Source organism: Balaenoptera ricei, chromosome 8 (assembly GCF_028023285.1).
Source record: "Balaenoptera ricei isolate mBalRic1 chromosome 8, mBalRic1.hap2, whole genome shotgun sequence".
NCBI classification, from domain to species: Eukaryota; Metazoa; Chordata; class Mammalia; order Artiodactyla; family Balaenopteridae; genus Balaenoptera; species Balaenoptera ricei.
This window is the reverse complement of record NC_082646.1, coordinates 111,542,122-111,560,645: the sequence shown is the minus strand read 5'-3', so window position 1 is coordinate 111,560,645 and position 18,524 is coordinate 111,542,122. Positions and strand designations below refer to the sequence as shown.

At 52.5% G+C, this 18,524-nt stretch overlaps 1 protein-coding gene across 10 annotated transcripts in view; it reads left to right on the top strand.

The window, feature by feature from the left end:
- Nucleotides 1-18,524, top strand: part of SHANK2 (SH3 and multiple ankyrin repeat domains 2) — a 552,759-nt gene that overhangs the window by 95,686 nt on the left and 438,549 nt on the right. For all 10 annotated transcript variants that reach the window (XM_059932287.1, XM_059932286.1, XM_059932284.1 and 7 more), the window contains 3 exons: nucleotides 9,131-9,334; nucleotides 13,689-13,760; nucleotides 15,760-15,868. In XM_059932287.1, coding sequence (XP_059788270.1) covers nucleotides 9,131-9,334; nucleotides 13,689-13,760; nucleotides 15,760-15,868 — 385 coding nt within the window. The remainder of the gene's footprint in view (nucleotides 1-9,130; nucleotides 9,335-13,688; nucleotides 13,761-15,759; nucleotides 15,869-18,524) is intronic.

Sequence of the window (18,524 nt, the reverse complement as noted above, 5' to 3'; positions counted from 1 at the left end):
TGACTCCCCTCTGCCTCCATTTTCTCTGTGATGTGGTGATAATCAGCTGCATTGTCCTTATTGTTTATTGGTTTTTTTGCCAAAGCAAGGTGATCATTTTATTTTTATTTATTTATTTATTTATTTTAACATCATTATTAGAGTATAATTGCTTTACAATGGTGTGTCAGTTTCTGCTTTATAACAAAGTGAATCAGCTATACATATACATAGGTCCCCATATCTCTTCCCTCTTGCGTCTCCCTCCTTCCCACCCTCCCTATCCCACCCCTCTAGGTGGTCACAAAGCACAGAGCTGATCTCCCTGTGCTATGCGGCTGCTTCCCACTAGCTATCTATTTTACGTTTGGTAGTGTATATATGTCCATGCCACTCTCTCACCCTGTCACATCTCCCCCCTCCCCCCTCCCCATATCCTCAAGTCCATTCTCTAGTAGGTCTGCGTCTTTATTCCCGTCTTGCCCCTAGGTTCTTCTGACCATTTTCTTCTTCTTCTTTTTTTTTTTTTTTAGATTCCATATATATGTGTTAGCATATGGTATTTCTCTTTCTGACTTACTTCACTCTGTATGACAGTCTCTAGGTCCGTCCACCTCACTACAAATAACTCAGTTTCGTTCCTTTTTATGGCTGAGTAATATTCCATTGTATATATGTGCCACATCTTCTTTATCCATTCATCTGTCGATGGACACCTAGGTTGCTTCCATGTCCTGGCTATTGTAAATAGAGCTGCAATGAACATTTTGGTACATGACTCTTTTTGAATTATGGTTTTCTCAGGGTATATGCCCAGTAGTGGGATTGCTGGGTCGTGGGAAAGCTCAAGGGCCCTCCGGTGAAAGGCCTACAAGAAAGTCAGGCCCTGAATGTGTTGGTTATCATTCATGTCATGGGGCAGCTTGCTAAAGACTGAGAGGAGCTTTATTTTCATATGTGTCATTAAGAAGAGAAAAACCTATTTAACCAGCCCCAGTTTTGTGTGTTGGAAGGCTTCCATGCTGCATCTTCCTGTTAGATGTGAGGCTAATGCCCCATATATGAGAGTGAGCAGGGCAGCTCCCGCAGTCTTAGTGGCCCAAGCGACGCATGTCTGGCTTGGTGTGCTCTTCTGCTTAAGCTTACTGTCAAAACCCACTTAAATCCTTTCGAGAAACTAATGCCTGGGTCTGGAATTATTACACATTCTGTCAAAAGCTTTGTAAATCCCACAATGTGGTGAGAATATTGTGGTTCAAAGGTCACCCTGGGGAAAAGCAGAGCTCTCCTCCTTCCCTGATGTCCCGGGCTGATAAGAATGATCCAGAAAGTGGCAATAAGAGGGCGCGAATCATCAGAATTTAATTTTCTAAATTAAAAAAAAAATTTTCTAAATTTTTAAAAATTTTCTCAGAATTGTAATTTTCATTAGTGCTAAGGATGAGGCTCTTTTCTAGCACCTTTGCTCTGTGGTCGGATTTCTGTGGCTCCTTCCCTCCCTGTTCTGAGCGTTCTGCTAACAGCCCTTCTTTCTGGGCGGACAGACAGGAGCTCTTATGCCACTTGGTCAGCACAGCATCTGCCCCTGTGTGATGCGGCCACCACCTCCCCATCTCCCTTTCTCTGCCTGGAATCCACTTCGTGGCCCCGCCTGGTGAACCCTCCCGATTTGCGGCTCCATCCTATGCAGTTGGGACCAAGTTGAAACTCATCAGCCCTCTGGTCCATTCATTCCAGACCCGCCTCTGGCAGCTGTGTGACGTGGGGAGCAGTTCCGAGGGTTTACGGTGTTCCTCTTTGGGCTTGGGGCTGCTCGTACCTCCTCCAGGAGGACATAAGGAGAAGAGGGTGCGTTTGACGTGCTTTCTTTGCTGGGCTGGCGGGCGCACAGTGAGTGCTTTGTGTCTGTGGTCAGGACGATTTAATTCTCCCCCGCCTGCCCTTACCCACCTCCACTTACTGCTTCTAGGAGGACCTCTTTAGCCAGCATCATATCCTCTGCTTTGCTCTGAGCCTGCCTGAAATCATGGGGACCAACAGAGGAAAATGAACTCACCTCCAAGGAGGGTGTGAATCTCTGACAGAGCCCAACTAGTGCCTCTCAGCGACTATGGCCTTGACAGCCACAGAGGACCACTAGCTGGCCCCTTAAAGGGGCATCACCAGGATGCACGGTCCACCCACCACTTCACTAAAGCATCCGGGGCTGCTGTCAAGCTTTTATTCTTTGAAAAATGTTATTCCAATTGGGAAAACCCTAACCCTAACCGTAACCCTAACCCTAATCCACAGCCACTTTGGCCTTTAGTGTTTAAACATTCAGAAGCACTAGTGTGGCTCCTGGACTTCAGCTTCCTCGGACCAGGCTGTCCTTCTCGGTCACAGTCACCCACTGTTTTCCCCGTTCCATATACATCCTTTTCATGTGTTACCGTGACAGCATCTCCATGTTTTCCACCACAGGTACAGCCTGATGGGTCTTTGTCCATGGCAAAAAGCATTGTTTCATTTGGACGATTGCATTTGGAAACCACTCCATCACAGTTTTGGGGGGCAGAGGTTTGCAGGTGTGCAGATGGCACGTGAACAGCTGTTAGAGGCCAACCACCCCTCGATGCACCTTTAAATGACTCCTGGCAAGTTCTGTTTATTAAGGGTCTTTGAAATGCATCCCGAAAGAATTGAGGATGATGTGAAATGTGCTTCTTTTGCAATGAATGATGTGCTCAGAAACTGAGATTTCTTTCAGAATATCTTGCGTTCCTCCTGGATGCACTGGGGTCCGTGTTTCCAGCTCCGTATCCTGATGAACAGGTGAACAGGGGTGATGCAGGGGGCTCCCTCAGCACCACGACCCCTGAATGCTTGTCAGGCCTCCCCCTCGTTCTTCTCGCTTTTTCTGGGAGGAAGTCAAGAGTGAGCTGGATTTAAGTCTCACCTGAGGACCGTGAGTGAGCAGATGTGGCGGAGGGGGTGATCTGAATAGATGGTGTAATTCAGCCCGTGTTGTTGATGGTTCTTCCCTTGGCCTCCAGACAGCTCACTGTAACAACAGACATTTTACACAGTGTAATATTCACCATTCCTCAAGCTTTGTCTAGACACGTCTTACCCTTCTAACATCTTACAAAACAACCGTTGTCATCATTTCTGTTTCGCAGGGCCCAGGACAGATTTGGAGAGCAATTTACTCTCTTGCATAAAATTCTCTTGCCGTGTTTTTGTGAATCAAAACAGCCTTGTCCAACTTCTGCCTGCTTCTGCCCCACGGGCCAGCCCCTCCGGTAGATACACGTGACCCCAAAGCACCAGGTTGTGTGACCCTCTGTGGATCCTGTGAGTTAGTTGGCCACACAGACATGGCCCAGTGTGGCCCTCTGTGTGTGGCAGAGGCTTGGCCTTGGTCACAGTGTGATGGGCTGCCTTGTGTCCCTGTAAAATTCATATGTTGGAGTCCTGACCCCCAACACCTTAGAAGGGAACTGTATTTGGAGAGGAGGATCTTTAAAGAGATGGATAAGGTAAAATGAGGTCACTGGGGTGGGCCCTAATCCCATAGGACTGGGGTCCTTATAAGAAGAGGAGGTCAGGACACAGATGCACACAGAGGGACGACCCCGTGAGAACACAGGGAGAAGACGGCCGTCTACATGCCGAGGAGAGAGGCCTCAGGAGGACCCAGCCCTGCCCACACCTGGATCTGGGATTCTAGCCTCTAGGACTGGAGACAGTACACGTCTGTTGTTTAAGCTCCCCGGCTGTGGTGTTTTGTTACAGCAGCCCAAGCTGACTCATACACCCAGATCCAGGGTCTTACGTGGCTGACTCAGGCGCCCCTCTCTTGTCTCCAGGGCCAGAGTGCCTCCTCTTGAGTCCAGGTATTTCAGGTTTAGCCTCATGTCTTGCAGAATAACTACAGCTCACGTTGACCATGTAGGATTTCTCTCACTCTCTTCATTGTAGATTTCAGTGTGACCATGAGCTCTACCACGGGAAGGGCCAGAGTTTCTTGTGGGTTGACCGCACGCCGACCACAGCTCTGCTCACCTTGGTGGTGCGTCTCTCCTCTCAGGATTTTCGGATCATTCAAGGAGCTGATGAGGTCACAGTGCACTTGGTGCAAAGCGGGCCCCCAGAAATGGTAGCTCCCACCATCCTCATCCTGATCACTTGTGGACCTTGCTTTACTGCTGGGTTCTGTCACCCAGGACGGTTCCATGTATGGAACTTTGTATTCAGTGCAGTTCAGTTCCAGTGACATCCACTGAGCTGCACGGACATCAGGTATGGTTCTGCCGAGAAAAGGACATAAACCCTGTCGTCACCAACAGCTCAGAGGGGCAGGGAGCGCTCTCGCCAGCTGAATGCCGGTGGTGCCAGGAGCCGGGAGAGGGCGAGGGTGGGGGATGTGAATGGGTGCATCTTGGAGGAGGAGGGTGCAGATGGTTACCTGGGCTGGAATGTGCCTCCCCCTGGAGGATGCTGAGCTGGCCTGCGGGAGCCCTCGGAGCTTCCTGGAGGCCGGGCTGCCCTCCTGTCTTCCAGGCTGATGCCGGTCACCGCCCCGTCTCTCTCTGTTAGAGTGTGCACGTCTCTGCCCCTCCCATTTCCAAACCACCCAGATCCCGTGTTGAGCGCTATGCTTGCCAGGACGTAAGCGAGAAGCACTCTGATGTGGGTCTTGGAGATGCCCGTACATCCTCTTACAAGTGTTCTGCATCTTAAGCCACCAGCTCAGCCAGACCCACCGGGCGGTTTTGAGATGGATCTGGATGTCTTGGCATTTGGGCCGTCGCAGCAGGAGATCAGTGAGTGACAGGTACCGACTCCTGCCTGTGTGTCAGGAGAAAGGGAGGAGGAATACACGCGTGTCCCACCTCCCAGGAGGCAAGAAATGCAGGATGGAGAGGCTGTGACCCGCAGGCTAGACAGGAGGGGGCAGGGGGCAGGGGGCAGCCGGCTTAGCTTGAATGGTCCGTGGGCTGTGGGTTCAAGTTGGGGAGCTCAGCTGGGAGACCAGAGAGAGGGCGAGTCCCTGACCCTGTGGGAGGTGTGAGTGCAGTTTCAGCTGGCAGACGAGGTGGGGAGGGGACGGCCAGCTGGAAGCACAGGCGCGCAGGTGCTGGAGGCTGGGGGCTCACGTGGCCTGGCTTTCCAGAGGACTGCCCGCGCGTTGCTGGAGTGTGTGTGTGTGTTTGTGCATATGTGTGTGTGTCTGTGTATGTGTGTGTATATGTGTTCTCATGTGTGTATGTACAGGTATATATGTGTGTTTGTATTTGTGTGTCCTTACGTGTTTGTGTACACGTGTTTGTGTGTATCTGTGTGTGTATGTTTTTATGTGCATGTGCATGTGTGTGTGTGCCAGTGCACACGTGTGTGGGGTTGGGGCCAGGGCAGAGGTGGTACCGACAGGCAGGACGTGGGGAGTTATTGGCTTGAGAGGGGATCCTGGCGGCCGCTCAGGGAATCAGGTTGTGTGGGCCCGAGGGGCATGGGGTGAGCTCAGTGCAGTGGCCGCTGGAGTGACCTGGTGAGAAAGGCTTGGGGCTGCTGGGCAGTGGAGGTGGGACAGACGAGGACTCACACACCCGAGGTGGTGGATTAATCCAGACCAATCCAGAAGCTGCGGGACAGGATGGAGTCAAGAGGTCCTCCTGGGTTTGTGGCATGGGAGGAGGGGCAGCCGCTGAGATTGGGAAGGAGGAGGGAAGGAGGAGGGGAGGGGCAGGGAGGGACGATGGGGGGCATCTGTTTGGGGGTTGAGTTGTTAGGTTGGTGTCATCACTTAGCCCACACTGGAGTCACTCATCTGTCAGCTGGCGTCCAGGTCCCTGCGTCTCCCTGCTCGGTGAACTTGGGTTCATGGTCAGCACCTTGCTTTGTGTCCAGGGTCCTGCCACAGGTCCACCACTGTCACCATTGCTGGCTAAGGAGCCTGTTCCAAGATTTTGTTAGTCTTGTGAATTCACACCAGGGTGAAAATCTTTGTTTGAAGTGCTTTGTTGTTCTTCGGGGGTTTTCTTTTGTCCATCCTCCCTGAAGCCCAGCCGTTAAGTGGAAGAAAGGACACCACGTCCGTGGCGCTCCCCTGCTTTTTCTGGGAGACATGTCCGCGGCTAATCTCCACAGCACCACATGCCTTGAAACCTGTGACGTTGTCTATTTTTAAAAGTATCTCGAAGCGTAGCCTTTACTTCTTTGAAAAAAATTATTTAGAATCTCCCAAATAGCATCCCTTGCTATGGAGGTGAAACTGCTTCTCCCTTGTAACTGTCAACATTTAACATTGGGGCAAATTGACAGGTAATTGGAAAATCTGAACAAAGGCAGTATCTCCCTGGTCCACAGAGGACCTGAACATGAGTATTCTCTTCCGTTTTCTCAGTGACTAGACGTCTGATATTTTATAATTTGTCCGCACTGAGGTACCGCATGCACAGAGAGGAAATGACGTGTCAGTTAAATAGTGAGGACTTCGGAGCCGGGCCGATTCAACTTGGGTTCGGATTGAACCTCCACCGTTTTCTAGACACGCGACCTTGGGGTAGTTACGTGAGTCTCGGAGGCTCAGCTTCCTCCTCTGGAAAATGGGAATAGTAATAATTGTTATTACACTGTATTTTAACATATAATTATATATTAATTATAGTTATTGATATAATAATAATAATCACACTATATCAATAATAATGATTATAATAATAATAAGACTCTCCACTCGTGGTTGTGTTGAAGGTAGATATAGCACAATTTCTGGCATTTAGGAGTCAATAAATGTCAGCCCCGACTGTGTCATCATCATGATCATTGTCATCACCATTATGTTCACCATCACCGTCATCAACACCACCAACATTATCACCGTCACCATCATCAACACCACCATCATTATCACCATCACCATCACCATCATCAACACCACCATCATTATCACCATCACTATCACCAACACCACCATCATTATCACCATCACCATCACCATCATCAACACCACCATCATAATCACCATCACCATCACCATCATCAACACCACCATCATTATCACCATCACCATCACCATCACCATCATCAACACCACCATCATTATCACCATCACCATCACCATCATCATCACACCCCACTAGGCTTTGAGCTCCTTAAGGGCCAGGAACCCTTATCTTTTGGGGGAACACAATTCAACCCATAATGACATGTATTATACATGTTCCGTCTGCTTCTTACAACTGCCCTGCAAGTTATGTAGTTGCCATGGTTTTCATCACAGAAACGGGACCACTGGGTTGGTAAATTTGCCCAGGACCACAAGGTTAGTGTGTGCAGTTGGGTTGGAAATCCAAGCCTTTCTGACCTCCGAGCTCCTGCTCCTTCTAGCAGTTTCTCAGTGGGGCCCTCTTGGCATTTTTCTGGAGCAGGACGTTTCTTCATTGTGCTGGGCTGGCCTGTACACGACTCAGCATCCCCAGCCCTGCCCCCTAAGTGGCAGTGGACACCAGTCTCTGGGATCATCTACAATTGCCACACAGATCCCCTGGGGGCTGGTTTTCAGACTGTGCTCTGCTCAGGACCCACTTGCTGGCAGGATCCTTTCTGCCGGCCGCAGGGAGGGAGCCTCAGGCCCTCTTTGGATGCTGGTCTCTAAGGGAACTTGAGTTCGTGTATCCACGTAGCTGGAACCAGAGGCCGACAATGATTCTCAAAGCAGAAATTGGCGAGATACCCACGGCCCCACTTGGTCACCTCTGATACAGCTCAACTGTTGTGTTGGACATTTCCAGACAGTCTTCTTATTCAGCCGAGGATGGCAGGGGTGCAGCTGGCAGTCACTGAAGCGAACAACGGGGCCCCCACCCAGCCTCGCAGCCCCGAGAGGAGCTCTGAGCCTTACTCTTGAATTCAGTCTTTGCCATCGGAGAGGGACAGACGGCGCATTCATGCCCGTGGGGTCAGGTTTCCTGGCAGTGGGATTCCGGGCTGCCTGTTCAACCAACCTGTTGTTGAGAGTAGTGGTGTCCTCTTACCCGGCAGGGAGGAGCTCCCCCGAGGCAGAGGGTCAGGGAGATAGTAGGGCCTTTTGCATCCTTGGGCGAGCAGAATCCCCCTGCAGAGAATTGGTTCCCACCTCATACGCAGTCAAACCTCGTCGTTTCTGAACGCTTTTACAGTGATTAAGCACATTTTTGAGCCCCTGCTGATGGCCGTGCAGTGGAATATAATTTTAATTCAATACAAATTAGAAGTGATGGTCAGAAGCGGATTTGGCCTAACGTTTGTTTTCCTGGCTTATTGGCGGGTCTCACTGAAGGGACCTGGGAACGTGACCAAGTCGTGTCATTCTGGTTCTTAGCGGCTCCGCTCTGTTCTTGAAAAGTGTTCGTGGTTGGTTTGCAGGAACCGTCTGTACTGTTTAACTTTTTCAAAAATTAACTTTCACGGCAACTGATACGATTGCTAAATCAAATCATTCTTCGTAATTGCCGTTCTTTATGGTTTGGGCGGGGTGGTGTCAGTGTTTTTACAGCTGTTACGTTCAGAGTCCGGGGGGGTGGGGCACAGACGCTTGTGCCCTGGGCTTTCCCATCAGTGAGGTTACGAGAGGAGACGTCCACCTGGACCTGAGATGCCAAGAGAGAGTGATCGGGGTAAAAACTAAGCCGCACTGTAATTCGCTCGCGCCGTGGTCCTCGGTCTGTTTCCGAGACCAGCTACGGCAGCAGCACCTTGAAACTTGTGAGAAATGCAGCTTCTGGGGCCCGATCCAGACCCGCTGCCTCAGACACTCTGCTTGGAGGGGGTGTGGGTCAACAGTCTGTATTTAACAAGCAGGGACGTTTGAGAAGCTCCGTACAAGCGAGAGAACTGCCCAAGGCAATAGGTGGTGGGGAGTGATGACCAGAAAACACGGCTGGTCCCAGAGATTGGAGCCAATGGTGAGAGCTGAGGCCACAGAATCAGTGACTCGATCTGAGCTTTTCCCCTTTTATATTTACCAAAGCGACAAGAAGGTCGTATTTTTTTCATCCAGAAAAGCCAGGGGGTCCAGAGCTCAGAGGAGCTCTCAGGACGGAATGGAAGCACCTTTGGCATCTCTGACCACGTGCCGGGGTGGCATCCTGCATCACTAACCAGGGGTCTCTGTCCTTCCGCGCAGAAGTGCATTCGATTTAACCCAGATGCGACGGTGTGGGTTGCGAAGCAGCGGATTCTGTGCTCGTTGAACCAGAGCCTGAAGGACGTCCTGAACTACGGGCTGTTCCAGCCGGCGAGCGACGGGCGAGACGGCAAGTTCTTGGATGAGGAGCGTCTTCTGCGCGCGTACCCGCAGCCCGCGGACAGGGGCATCCCCTCCCTGGAGGTACTGGTCACCGCCTCAGAGCCTGGGCGTGATGGCGGAGGGAGGACCTTCCCCCAGTTCCACACTTGATTCGGGCTGGGAAATCGCTCTTAGCTCAGAACAGTAGTGTGCATTCTCGAGGTCGCAGCTGATTTTGTCGTGATTTGCAGACCAGTGTGCAATTTTTAGCTATTTGTTTTCCTACTGTGGATTGGACGAACTTGTTGGAGGGACACCTTGGTGTGAGCGGACCGTGGGTCTGACTCAGGCTCGCGTCACCAGGAGCTGTGAGCCCTGGGGACGCAGAATGGGGTTTGCTTCTACCTCCCTGAGTCTCCCCCACCCCCATCCTTGGGCACAGTGTGGCCCGTGGCCATCCAGCTGTTGTCAGAAGCATGACTCGCGGGAATGACCTGTGGGCTCTTTGAGCCGCTGTGGCCAGTCACGTGCTCTTGGGCTGCCTCGTGAAGTGGTGGGTGCATACGCCCGGCAGCTTTACATCCACAGAAAGTGTGTCCCCCGGCTCTGCCCTGGGGAGTCCGGGCTTGCTGCACCCTGAGTTTACATATGGTATTTCCACATGGTGTATTTTTAAATTAATTTTTAAGCAACTATACTCCAATAAGAATGAATAAAAAATTTTCATTGGCGCATAGTTGATTTACAATGTTGTGCTAGTTTCAGGTGCACCGCAAAGTGAATCAGTTATCCATCTACACACAGTCGCTCTTTTTCAGGTTCATTTCCAATATAGGTCATTACAGAATACTGAGTAGAGTTCCCTGTGCTGTGCAGTAGGTCCTTGTTGGTTATCTATTTTATATATAGTAGTGCATGTATGTCGATCCCAACCTCCCAATTTATCCCTCCTCCCCCATCCCACAATTATTAAGACAGCGACACAAGTCGATGGAAATGTGGTCGTTTCTACTATGACCCTACATGTCACTATTGTTATCCAGTGATCGTATTCATTTCAGCTTAGTCAACAGTGAGAGCCTGTGAGTGTGGCGTCGTGGGTGGCATCTGGGCCCTCGAAGGGGGTTGGTCTGAAGTCAGAGACATCCTGGACCATGGCAGCACCTCGTCTGCACATTCCCAGGTCTGACAGTGACTTTGAAGCTGAGGTTCTGAGATCCCCAACATGTGTTGGACCAGGGAGAAGGGTTTCCATGGAGGAAAAGCTGGGATGCCCCTGGGGAGTCAAGTGGTTCCCTGTTCTGGCCTCAGTTTGCTCACCTGTGAACTGGGGGTCCATTGAGAAACCCCCTGTCGGGGGCCTGCTCACAACCGGCCCCTTTCTCGGCGTGGCCCACGTGCATGGGACAGTCAAGGTTCTGGTCTGATGGAGTTTACACTCCTGTAGGAGATGACAGGCCAGGAACAGTAAACAAACAGCTCATTTGGGGGCTGATAATGTCTATAAAGACAGAAGAACAGGGCGAGAACAGGAAGTCCGGAGCCTACCCTTGATCGGAAAGCATCTTGGAGGAGGCGACACGGGCCCGTCCCCCAGCCCCTGAGAACCGAACGAGAGGAGGCCTGGGAGAGCCCGGTGGGACCTGGGCAGGGCTGTGTCCTGGCTTTCAAGGCAGCCGGAATGCGTGTCCTTCTGCTGTCTCATGGCAGCTGAGGCTGAGAGGCGAGCACGTGAGCATTCATTGCCCCACGTGGGCGTGTGGTCTGTAACATCAGACGGACTTGGTCCAGTCCTGGTCACTGTGGGACCCTACCTGCCACCCCACAGCCTTTCTGAGCCTCAGATTCCCAGCTTTGAAATTGGAGGAACATTACTACCATCTTCTCGGTGGCTGTGAGGCTTGGGTGAGCTATTCCTCGGGGCAGTGATCTTAGCGTAAGGCCTGGGGATGGGCGAGCGCCTGCATTGGTGGGTGCTGCAGCTGCCCCTGCCATCAGCTCTCATTGCCATGAAGGAGTCATTTACATGTATGTTCATGCATCTCCTTGGACCACCATCCTGCCAGGTGGTCCGCTGTGTGGGGCTGAGCCGGGCCTGGAGGTGGACACACCAGGGGCAGCCTGGATCTGAGCTCTTTGCTTTGGATCGTTGCAGTAAAACGCGGTTGGCTACGTATGAAACATGGAGAAAAGAGCAAGAAAAGGATGTGTGTTTCTGAGCCTGCATCCCTCTAGCCACAAGCTGTAAACATTTATGACTGTGGAAATAGACATTCTCCTCCATGTGCTTACCCTCCTGCCAAGAGATGTTATCGACCCTAGCATATTTCTTTTCATAACTGGAAAAAGCACCCATTGACTTGAATTCCTACAGATCCGTCAAGTTAGCAAACTCTGTTACATCCCCTCACGTCACTCTCAGTGGCTTCTGAAGCCTCAGAGCCGTGATGGATGAAGATAAGCAACAGGGAGTTTCACGGCCGTCCCCAGAATGTGCTGTCCTGGTTGAATCTAGAATCTGAGGGCTAGAGTCCTATAGCGGCCTGCGTCTCCTCCTGCCAGGTCAGTTCAAGAAGGCGGACACTTACCGTTTGTGACGGTGCACGTGATCCAGGAACTGGGTGCAGCCTGCGTTTCACGGGACTTTCTGATTTCACTGATTTATTTTGGCACCTAAAAAAAAAAATCAAGCTTTGGTCTGTGGCACCGAGGAATTTTGTCTGTTGTGGGATTGCTATTTTGTTTGGAGTGGAGGGGAGGAGATGATAAGGTGGTCACATGGGGTCAGACTTTCAGGATTAGGTCACCCCCTGCTCTGCACCCCTTTTGTGTCACGCCTGTGCTTGTTTAAACTCCTCGGAGTGGGAGGGAATCAAGGGAAGTTGGGGAGGGAAGGATAAGACAGCGTTTGCCCAGCACCGGTTCTGTGCCAGGAAGCTCACATTCCATCTTTGGGGCACCCTGGGAGCTCTGTGTTGTGATCCCCGTGCGACAGACAAGGAAACGGAGTCTGAGATGGGGCAGGTGTCCAGCCCAGTGATTCGGCTGCTAGTGAAATGGGGCAGGACCCTATGGACCTTCCCTCCCCGCCATGTCCTCCGCCCGCCTTTTGTCTGTGGAAAAACTTTAATCAAAGAATATGTTTAATCAGAGAAGTGAGAAAATGCAGAAACAAAGGAAGACAGTCAAAGGAGACCAAATAATAATAGTTTAGTCATTAAGCAAAGTCAAGGACCTTTAGTTCCTCCTCAAGAGCTATAGATCATATTCTGAGCCGTATCCTGTGAGCTGTCTTATAGATACTGAAAGCCCTACCAGGTGGAAACAGTTAACTGCATGATGACCAGACTGTAGCCAGGACATAAGCTGCCACAATTCCGAGAATTGGCCTCAAAGAAATGGAAACAAACCAACCCTGGAACTGAGACTAACGGGACCTAAAACAATCAAGATGCCGCTGGTCAGAGTATCGATGACCAATTTCAAGATGAGTGCCAGCGCTGACCGTGCTATATCTGCATGTTGCCCCCTCCCTCCGTCTATAAAAGCTCTAGCCCACTGATTGTCAGTGGGGGGGGGGGGAGTCGGCCTTTGGACGGGAGTCCACCCTCCCCGCCTCCAGGCTTCCAGCATCCAACATAAGGCAAAGTCTCCTTTCCACCAACCTGGCCTCTTTATTGGCTTTTGAGCGGCGAGCAGCCGGACCCCACTTTCCGTTACACTAGGGCAGTGGTGGGGCTGGAGTTGGAGCTGTGTCTTAACTCAGAGTCCCAGTGACTCCCAAGCTGCCAGCCTCCTTCCCAAACCCGCCACAGTGCATCTACTACAGAGGCAGCCAGGGCACCCAGGAGAAGGAACGGGGCATCGGGTGAAAGGCGCTGGGGATTCGGAAGCAGCCTGCGGCCCCAGTGCACCCTCCAGGGCACCATCACTCTACCTGAGCAAGGTGTGCCCCTCTGTTCCCATGACGTCTCTGCCAGGTTAGAGGAGGTGCTGCCATTTGAAGGAGTGAGTCTGAGCCCCAGAGTCCCAGGCGGAGGTTGTGGGCTGAGGGCAGGTGGCTTTGCCAGGCTGGGGCTTCTAAGTGTGTTTAGTAAAGGTTGACGATGTCGAGGACAGAGCCCACGTGAGGAGCGGGCCCTGATTTGGTGCCATGCTGATGGTGCAGAGGAGAGCAGAGCACATCAGGCTCCTGAGTCCTCATCCCTCTGGGTTGCTCTCATTTCTTTTTGCGACTTTCCAGCCAAAACGGCAGCAACATCTCCGCAGAAGTTACCCTTACTCTGTCGTAGGCTCTGTGGTGCGAACACAAGTAGTTTATTGAACACAAACGGGTTTGCTAGGGAGGCCCCGCCCTGGGTGAAATACCCACGGACAAGGCAGGTTTTTCCTCTGAACGGCTGCGTGAAATATTTACCTGGTTTTCTTTTTTTTCCTGTTTTCGCGTCTGTGCCAGTTTCGCTACAAGAAGCGGGTGTATAGACAATCCAATCTGGATGAGAAACAGTTGGCCAAGCTGCACACAAAGGTGAGCAAGGACTGGTTGTGTGGACCCTTGGTGTTCATTTCTGTGTCATCATCTTCAGAGATCAGGGGAGCTCTAGGGCAGAGGGTTCTTCTTCCTGTGAGATGCTGAGGCTGATGAGGCACCTGCTGCCACCAGAGCCCTGTTAAGTACCGCCATCGTCTCCTCCCGTGTGATGCAAACGCAGTCGATGCCTGCGCGTAAGGGAAACAATATCCCTGACGGTGGAGATTGGGGCCCTACTTTCTACTCACCTCCTCCCGGGTGTTTCTGGGAAGAGGGGTGGCCGTTCCCTCTGAGCCTTCGCTACCGAAATAGGGGACAACACTGAAGTAGGTGTCTGCTGCTGCCACTCTCGTGATTAAGGTGCTGTTTACATAAACTGCGTGGAGGTAAGACGCACAAGGGCAGCAGGGGAGAAGGAGAGAGTGAAGGAAAGAGCTGTGGGCTGTGTTCCAGGCACACCTGCGCTCTGTCAGGGATGCTGTGCCTGTCCAGGGCGTGCAGGAGCTGGAGCGTGCAGTGGGCACCTCGCTCAGCACGGAGGAAGATGTGTGATACCCAAGGATGCTCTCAGATGCCCTCCTCCAGGTCCCGCCCCTCCCCGGAGAGCCTGGAACGTTCCCTGCAGAGCACAGGGAGAGCCAGAGTCAGGACGGTGCCCGGACAGCTTACCTAAGCCAGCCCTGATCTGCCCAGGTGAGCTCACCTGCAGCTCTGAGTCCACAGAGAGCGTCCCCAACCTCTGGGGTACCCTTGTTTTTGTTTCATCCCCCCATTCATATCAGGATGGACGTGTGGATTTTCATTGTGTTCACTGGGTTATAACGTGCCATTCTCATTATTTATTTTTGTGCTCAAATTGTCTGGATGTGGCTGGTGGCCCTTCTGCCTGGCTCTCCTCCCTCTGGCGTTGTCCCCACCATCCTTTGAGTACTGACGGCTTTCAGGCACAAGACGGTCAGGTTGCTCTTGCACTTTCCCTGCCCAGCCCTGGAATCTGCCCACACAGGGGTATTTAGACTCCAAGTCTGGGCACTTCTGGTTTTTTTGATTACTCTCTGATGTGTACATGAAAATGTGTTTGTGCATTTAAAATAATGTTGATTAGTAAATAGCAATGAAGGTGTTCAGTGAAACCAAGTGTATCCTGTGTCCTCGAGCATTTGTTAATGTTTAGTCCCAGAATATACAGAAAGCATCCAGGTCGAGATCCGCGGGCTGAAGGGTCCAGGGGTTGGTTTCAGGGTGATTGAGGAGGGGTGTGGAGTGCGAGTGGAGAACTGGCCCAGTGAGGGCATTAGATTCATCTGACAGAGGCATCTCAGATGCTGTGATTACCATCAAATAGCCCAGGCTATCTGCCAGATGGATAGAAGATCATTATTTTCCTTGCAGATGAGGCTGGGCAACCTGGTCAGGGTTGAGCCCCTGGTCATTGTGGTCTCACGAGGAGTGACTGTCTCCCTCACCTTGAATCGCTCGGTGACCCACCCGCCCCTGTGTCCACCTGCAGGTCACGGGAATACCCACAAGTGGGTTACGCTGAGTGAGCAGTGCCCTTTTGCTCTCCATAGCGGCCACTGCTTTAGAGATTAGGAAACACAAATACCAATCCTCGGGCCTCGCTCAAAAGAGGATGGAGTCAGAAGACCTGGGATGCACCCTGGAAAGTGTAGTTTTTCAAAGTGGTCCAGGTGGCTCATCCTTTTGAAAGTGAAGGAACATCCTGTGACTCTCGGCAAGCACAGAGATCGGTGGGGGATTTCTAGAACATTCATCCAGGACAGGCCAATTGCGTTTGCCATGTGCTGGGCTCCGGGCTTGGCCGCTGGGTTCCAGATGCAGAAGGATGCTGCCTGGTGAGCCTGGGGACTGCAGCGGGGCCCCATCAAGGGGCAGCTCTCCTCCCTGCAAGGGCGGCCAGGTGCACCCCGCAAGGAGCCTTCCTGTGGCCTGAAGAGACGTTTCTCTGTGAGACCAATTTTGCTTTTCTCTTTAGACCAACCTGAAAAAATGCATGGATTACATCCAGCATCGTTCGGTGGAGAAGATCATCAAGATGCTGGAACGAGGCCTGGATCCGAATTTCCATGACCTGGAGACCGGAGGTAGGGGCCGGTTGGAGAGACTTGAGGAAACCCCACTGGAACGTGGGTTCAGGGAGGAAAGGTGATTCTGTCGTTCGGATTACACGTGCATAGGAAGCATCACACTCTACTTGGTTTTAAAAGTGCTTTCTCCCTCCTCCGGGAGCCTGTGTTTGCTGCATGGAATTGCCAGCATCCGGGAGGTGCCTGGCAAGTGGTAGGTGCTCAGTACGTGTCTGAGTTGAAGGAGAGAATGAGTGAATGAATGAACGACAGCATAGAGAAGCCGTCTTGTGCCAGCCCTGGGAGATGCACATGCACCTGCATGTGCCTAGCTCCCCCTGCTGGAAACCAAGTCCCTGCGCGTGGGACCTCAGATCACGCGTGGGATGAAACAGTACAGGGCTCTCATCCTCCACCCTGCTGACACTGGGGCCGGATGATCCTTTCTGTTTCTTACCAGTTCCAAATGGGCATTAACTTTTGTTTAATCGTATCTCTTCTTGTTTCCAGTTTTATGGAAATACGATTGACGCAAAACATTGTATTAATTTTCGGCGTACAATGTAACGATTTGGTATATGGATATACTGGGAAGTGATCACCACGATACGTTTAGTGAACATCCGTCACCACTCATAGTTACACATTTTTTTATTATGATGAGAACTTTTAGAATCTACTCTCTTAGCCACTTTTAAATATACAACACAGTATTATTAACCGCAGTCGCCATGCTGTACACAACATCCCCAGGACTTACTTATCTCATAACTGGAAGCTTGGACCTTTTGAACCCCTCCACCCATTCCACCCACCACCCCCTCCTACCTCTGGTGACCACCAGTCTGTTTCTCTGGGTTCAGTTGTTTTAGATTCCACATGTAAGCGAGATCATACAGATTTGTCTTTCTCTATCTGACTTATTTCACATAGCATTATGCCCTCAAGGTCCATCCACGTTCTTGCAAATGGCGGGATTTCTTTCTTTTTCATGGCTGAATGATGTTCCCTCGTGGGGCTGGACAGTCCTTTATGCTGGGGGCTGTCCTGTGCACCGTAGGATGTGTACGGCATCCCTGGCCTTCACCCACAAATGCCAGTAACACCCCCGAGTTGTGGCCGCCAAAGATGCCCCCAGACATTGCACAGTGTCCCCTTGTTGGGGGGCGAGGCACCATCATCCCAGGTGAGAGCCTTGTGCCCAGGGGACACGTGAACTCGACCAGCTGAGGTGAGGCTGTGTGAGAGCCGAGAGCGGCTCAGGTGAGGGTCTCCATGGCAACTCGGAGCATTCATCCGGGCAAGCGGGTGTTGCTGAGCAGAGAGCGTTTATCTTGGACTCAGCAAGCGGGGCCTCCCTCCCCTCTCCTCTGGGGTTGGGCTGGTCCTCCCTGTGCCAGTGTCACGTATAGGTGCCCGCCTCACAGTTGCTGAACCCACCACAGGTGCGTCAGCTGAAGAAGGGAGCTCTCTCGTCACTTGTGGGGACTCTAAAGCTGGGGCAGGACCTGCACCTGTGCTCCTCCGGCCGTGCACGTCCCCATCCACACACAGGTGGCCGTGCTGTAATCACCGTCGGCTCCTGTCTCCTAAATTTAACTGAGCAACGTGAGAACAGGGCTGCTGGCTTATCGGTGACACAGCTTCAATGCCCGAGATGCCAGGGGACAGGACGTGCTTGGATGGGGACAGGAGAGCACAGGCCTGGCTGAAGGTGAGAAGGGTGCCAGCCCAGGCAGACACCTGGTGAGACAGGAGGCTGGGGGGTCTGTGTGCCGGGAGCTGGGGCGGGGTGACGTGGACGACGGGCTCCCAGGCGTCCTGGTGGGTGGTGTGGAGCACGAGGCAGAGGTGGGCCCTGCCGTAGCTGCACGGGGCTGACCTTCTGAGGTCAGCTGTGATGGGGCAAGACCCCAGGGGTGGGGAGAAGGGCCCGTAGCAGGTGGTGGGTCAGGGGGCGCAGGCCTCTGCAGAGAGTCTGGACAGGGAGCGGGGCAGCTGCAGGGTTGGATGTTCTGTCTGCGGGGGAAGCAGGTATGGGGCCAGCAGCAGGGGTTGTGATTCCTTGGGGGGGGTTGTGTGTAGCTGAGCAGAGGGTCTGAGCACCAGGGCGGGGTGGGCACACAGTGAGCACGTGCTGGGTCTGGCCCCGTGGTCAGCGGATGGCTCCTCTGTGCCTTGTCACCTGGGCTGGTTCCCAGCTCGTTGGGCGGGGCTGGGGGGGTGGGTACCGTCCATCACTGCATCCCAGCACATAGGCTCAGACCACACATGGGCCTGTGGATTCCTGAGCATGAACTTGAGCCTTCAGGGACAGTGGCAGACCTGAGCCAGGCCTGGGGTCTGTGGTCCCTGACCTGGCTTCTCTCCTCGGGCAGCCTTTGGCCTGGGCTCCCGCTGGCCTGGCCGCATCCTTGGCTGTTTCCCGATGATTCCCCGGGCTGGACACCACCCCTCCTGCTACCCCCCCCCCCCCCCCCCCCCCCGCCATCGTGAACCAGGCCTGCTTCACTGGCGGTGGTGTCGCTGGATTCCAAGAGTTTGGATCGACTGTTATCCCAGAGCCGACCCTAACTGAGCTTCTAAAAACACGTCAGCACAGACCCTAGATTATTTCAAAATGGGGGTCAGCGGTCATTTCTCCTGGCCCCGCCTGTAGTTAGAAACGCTGTCC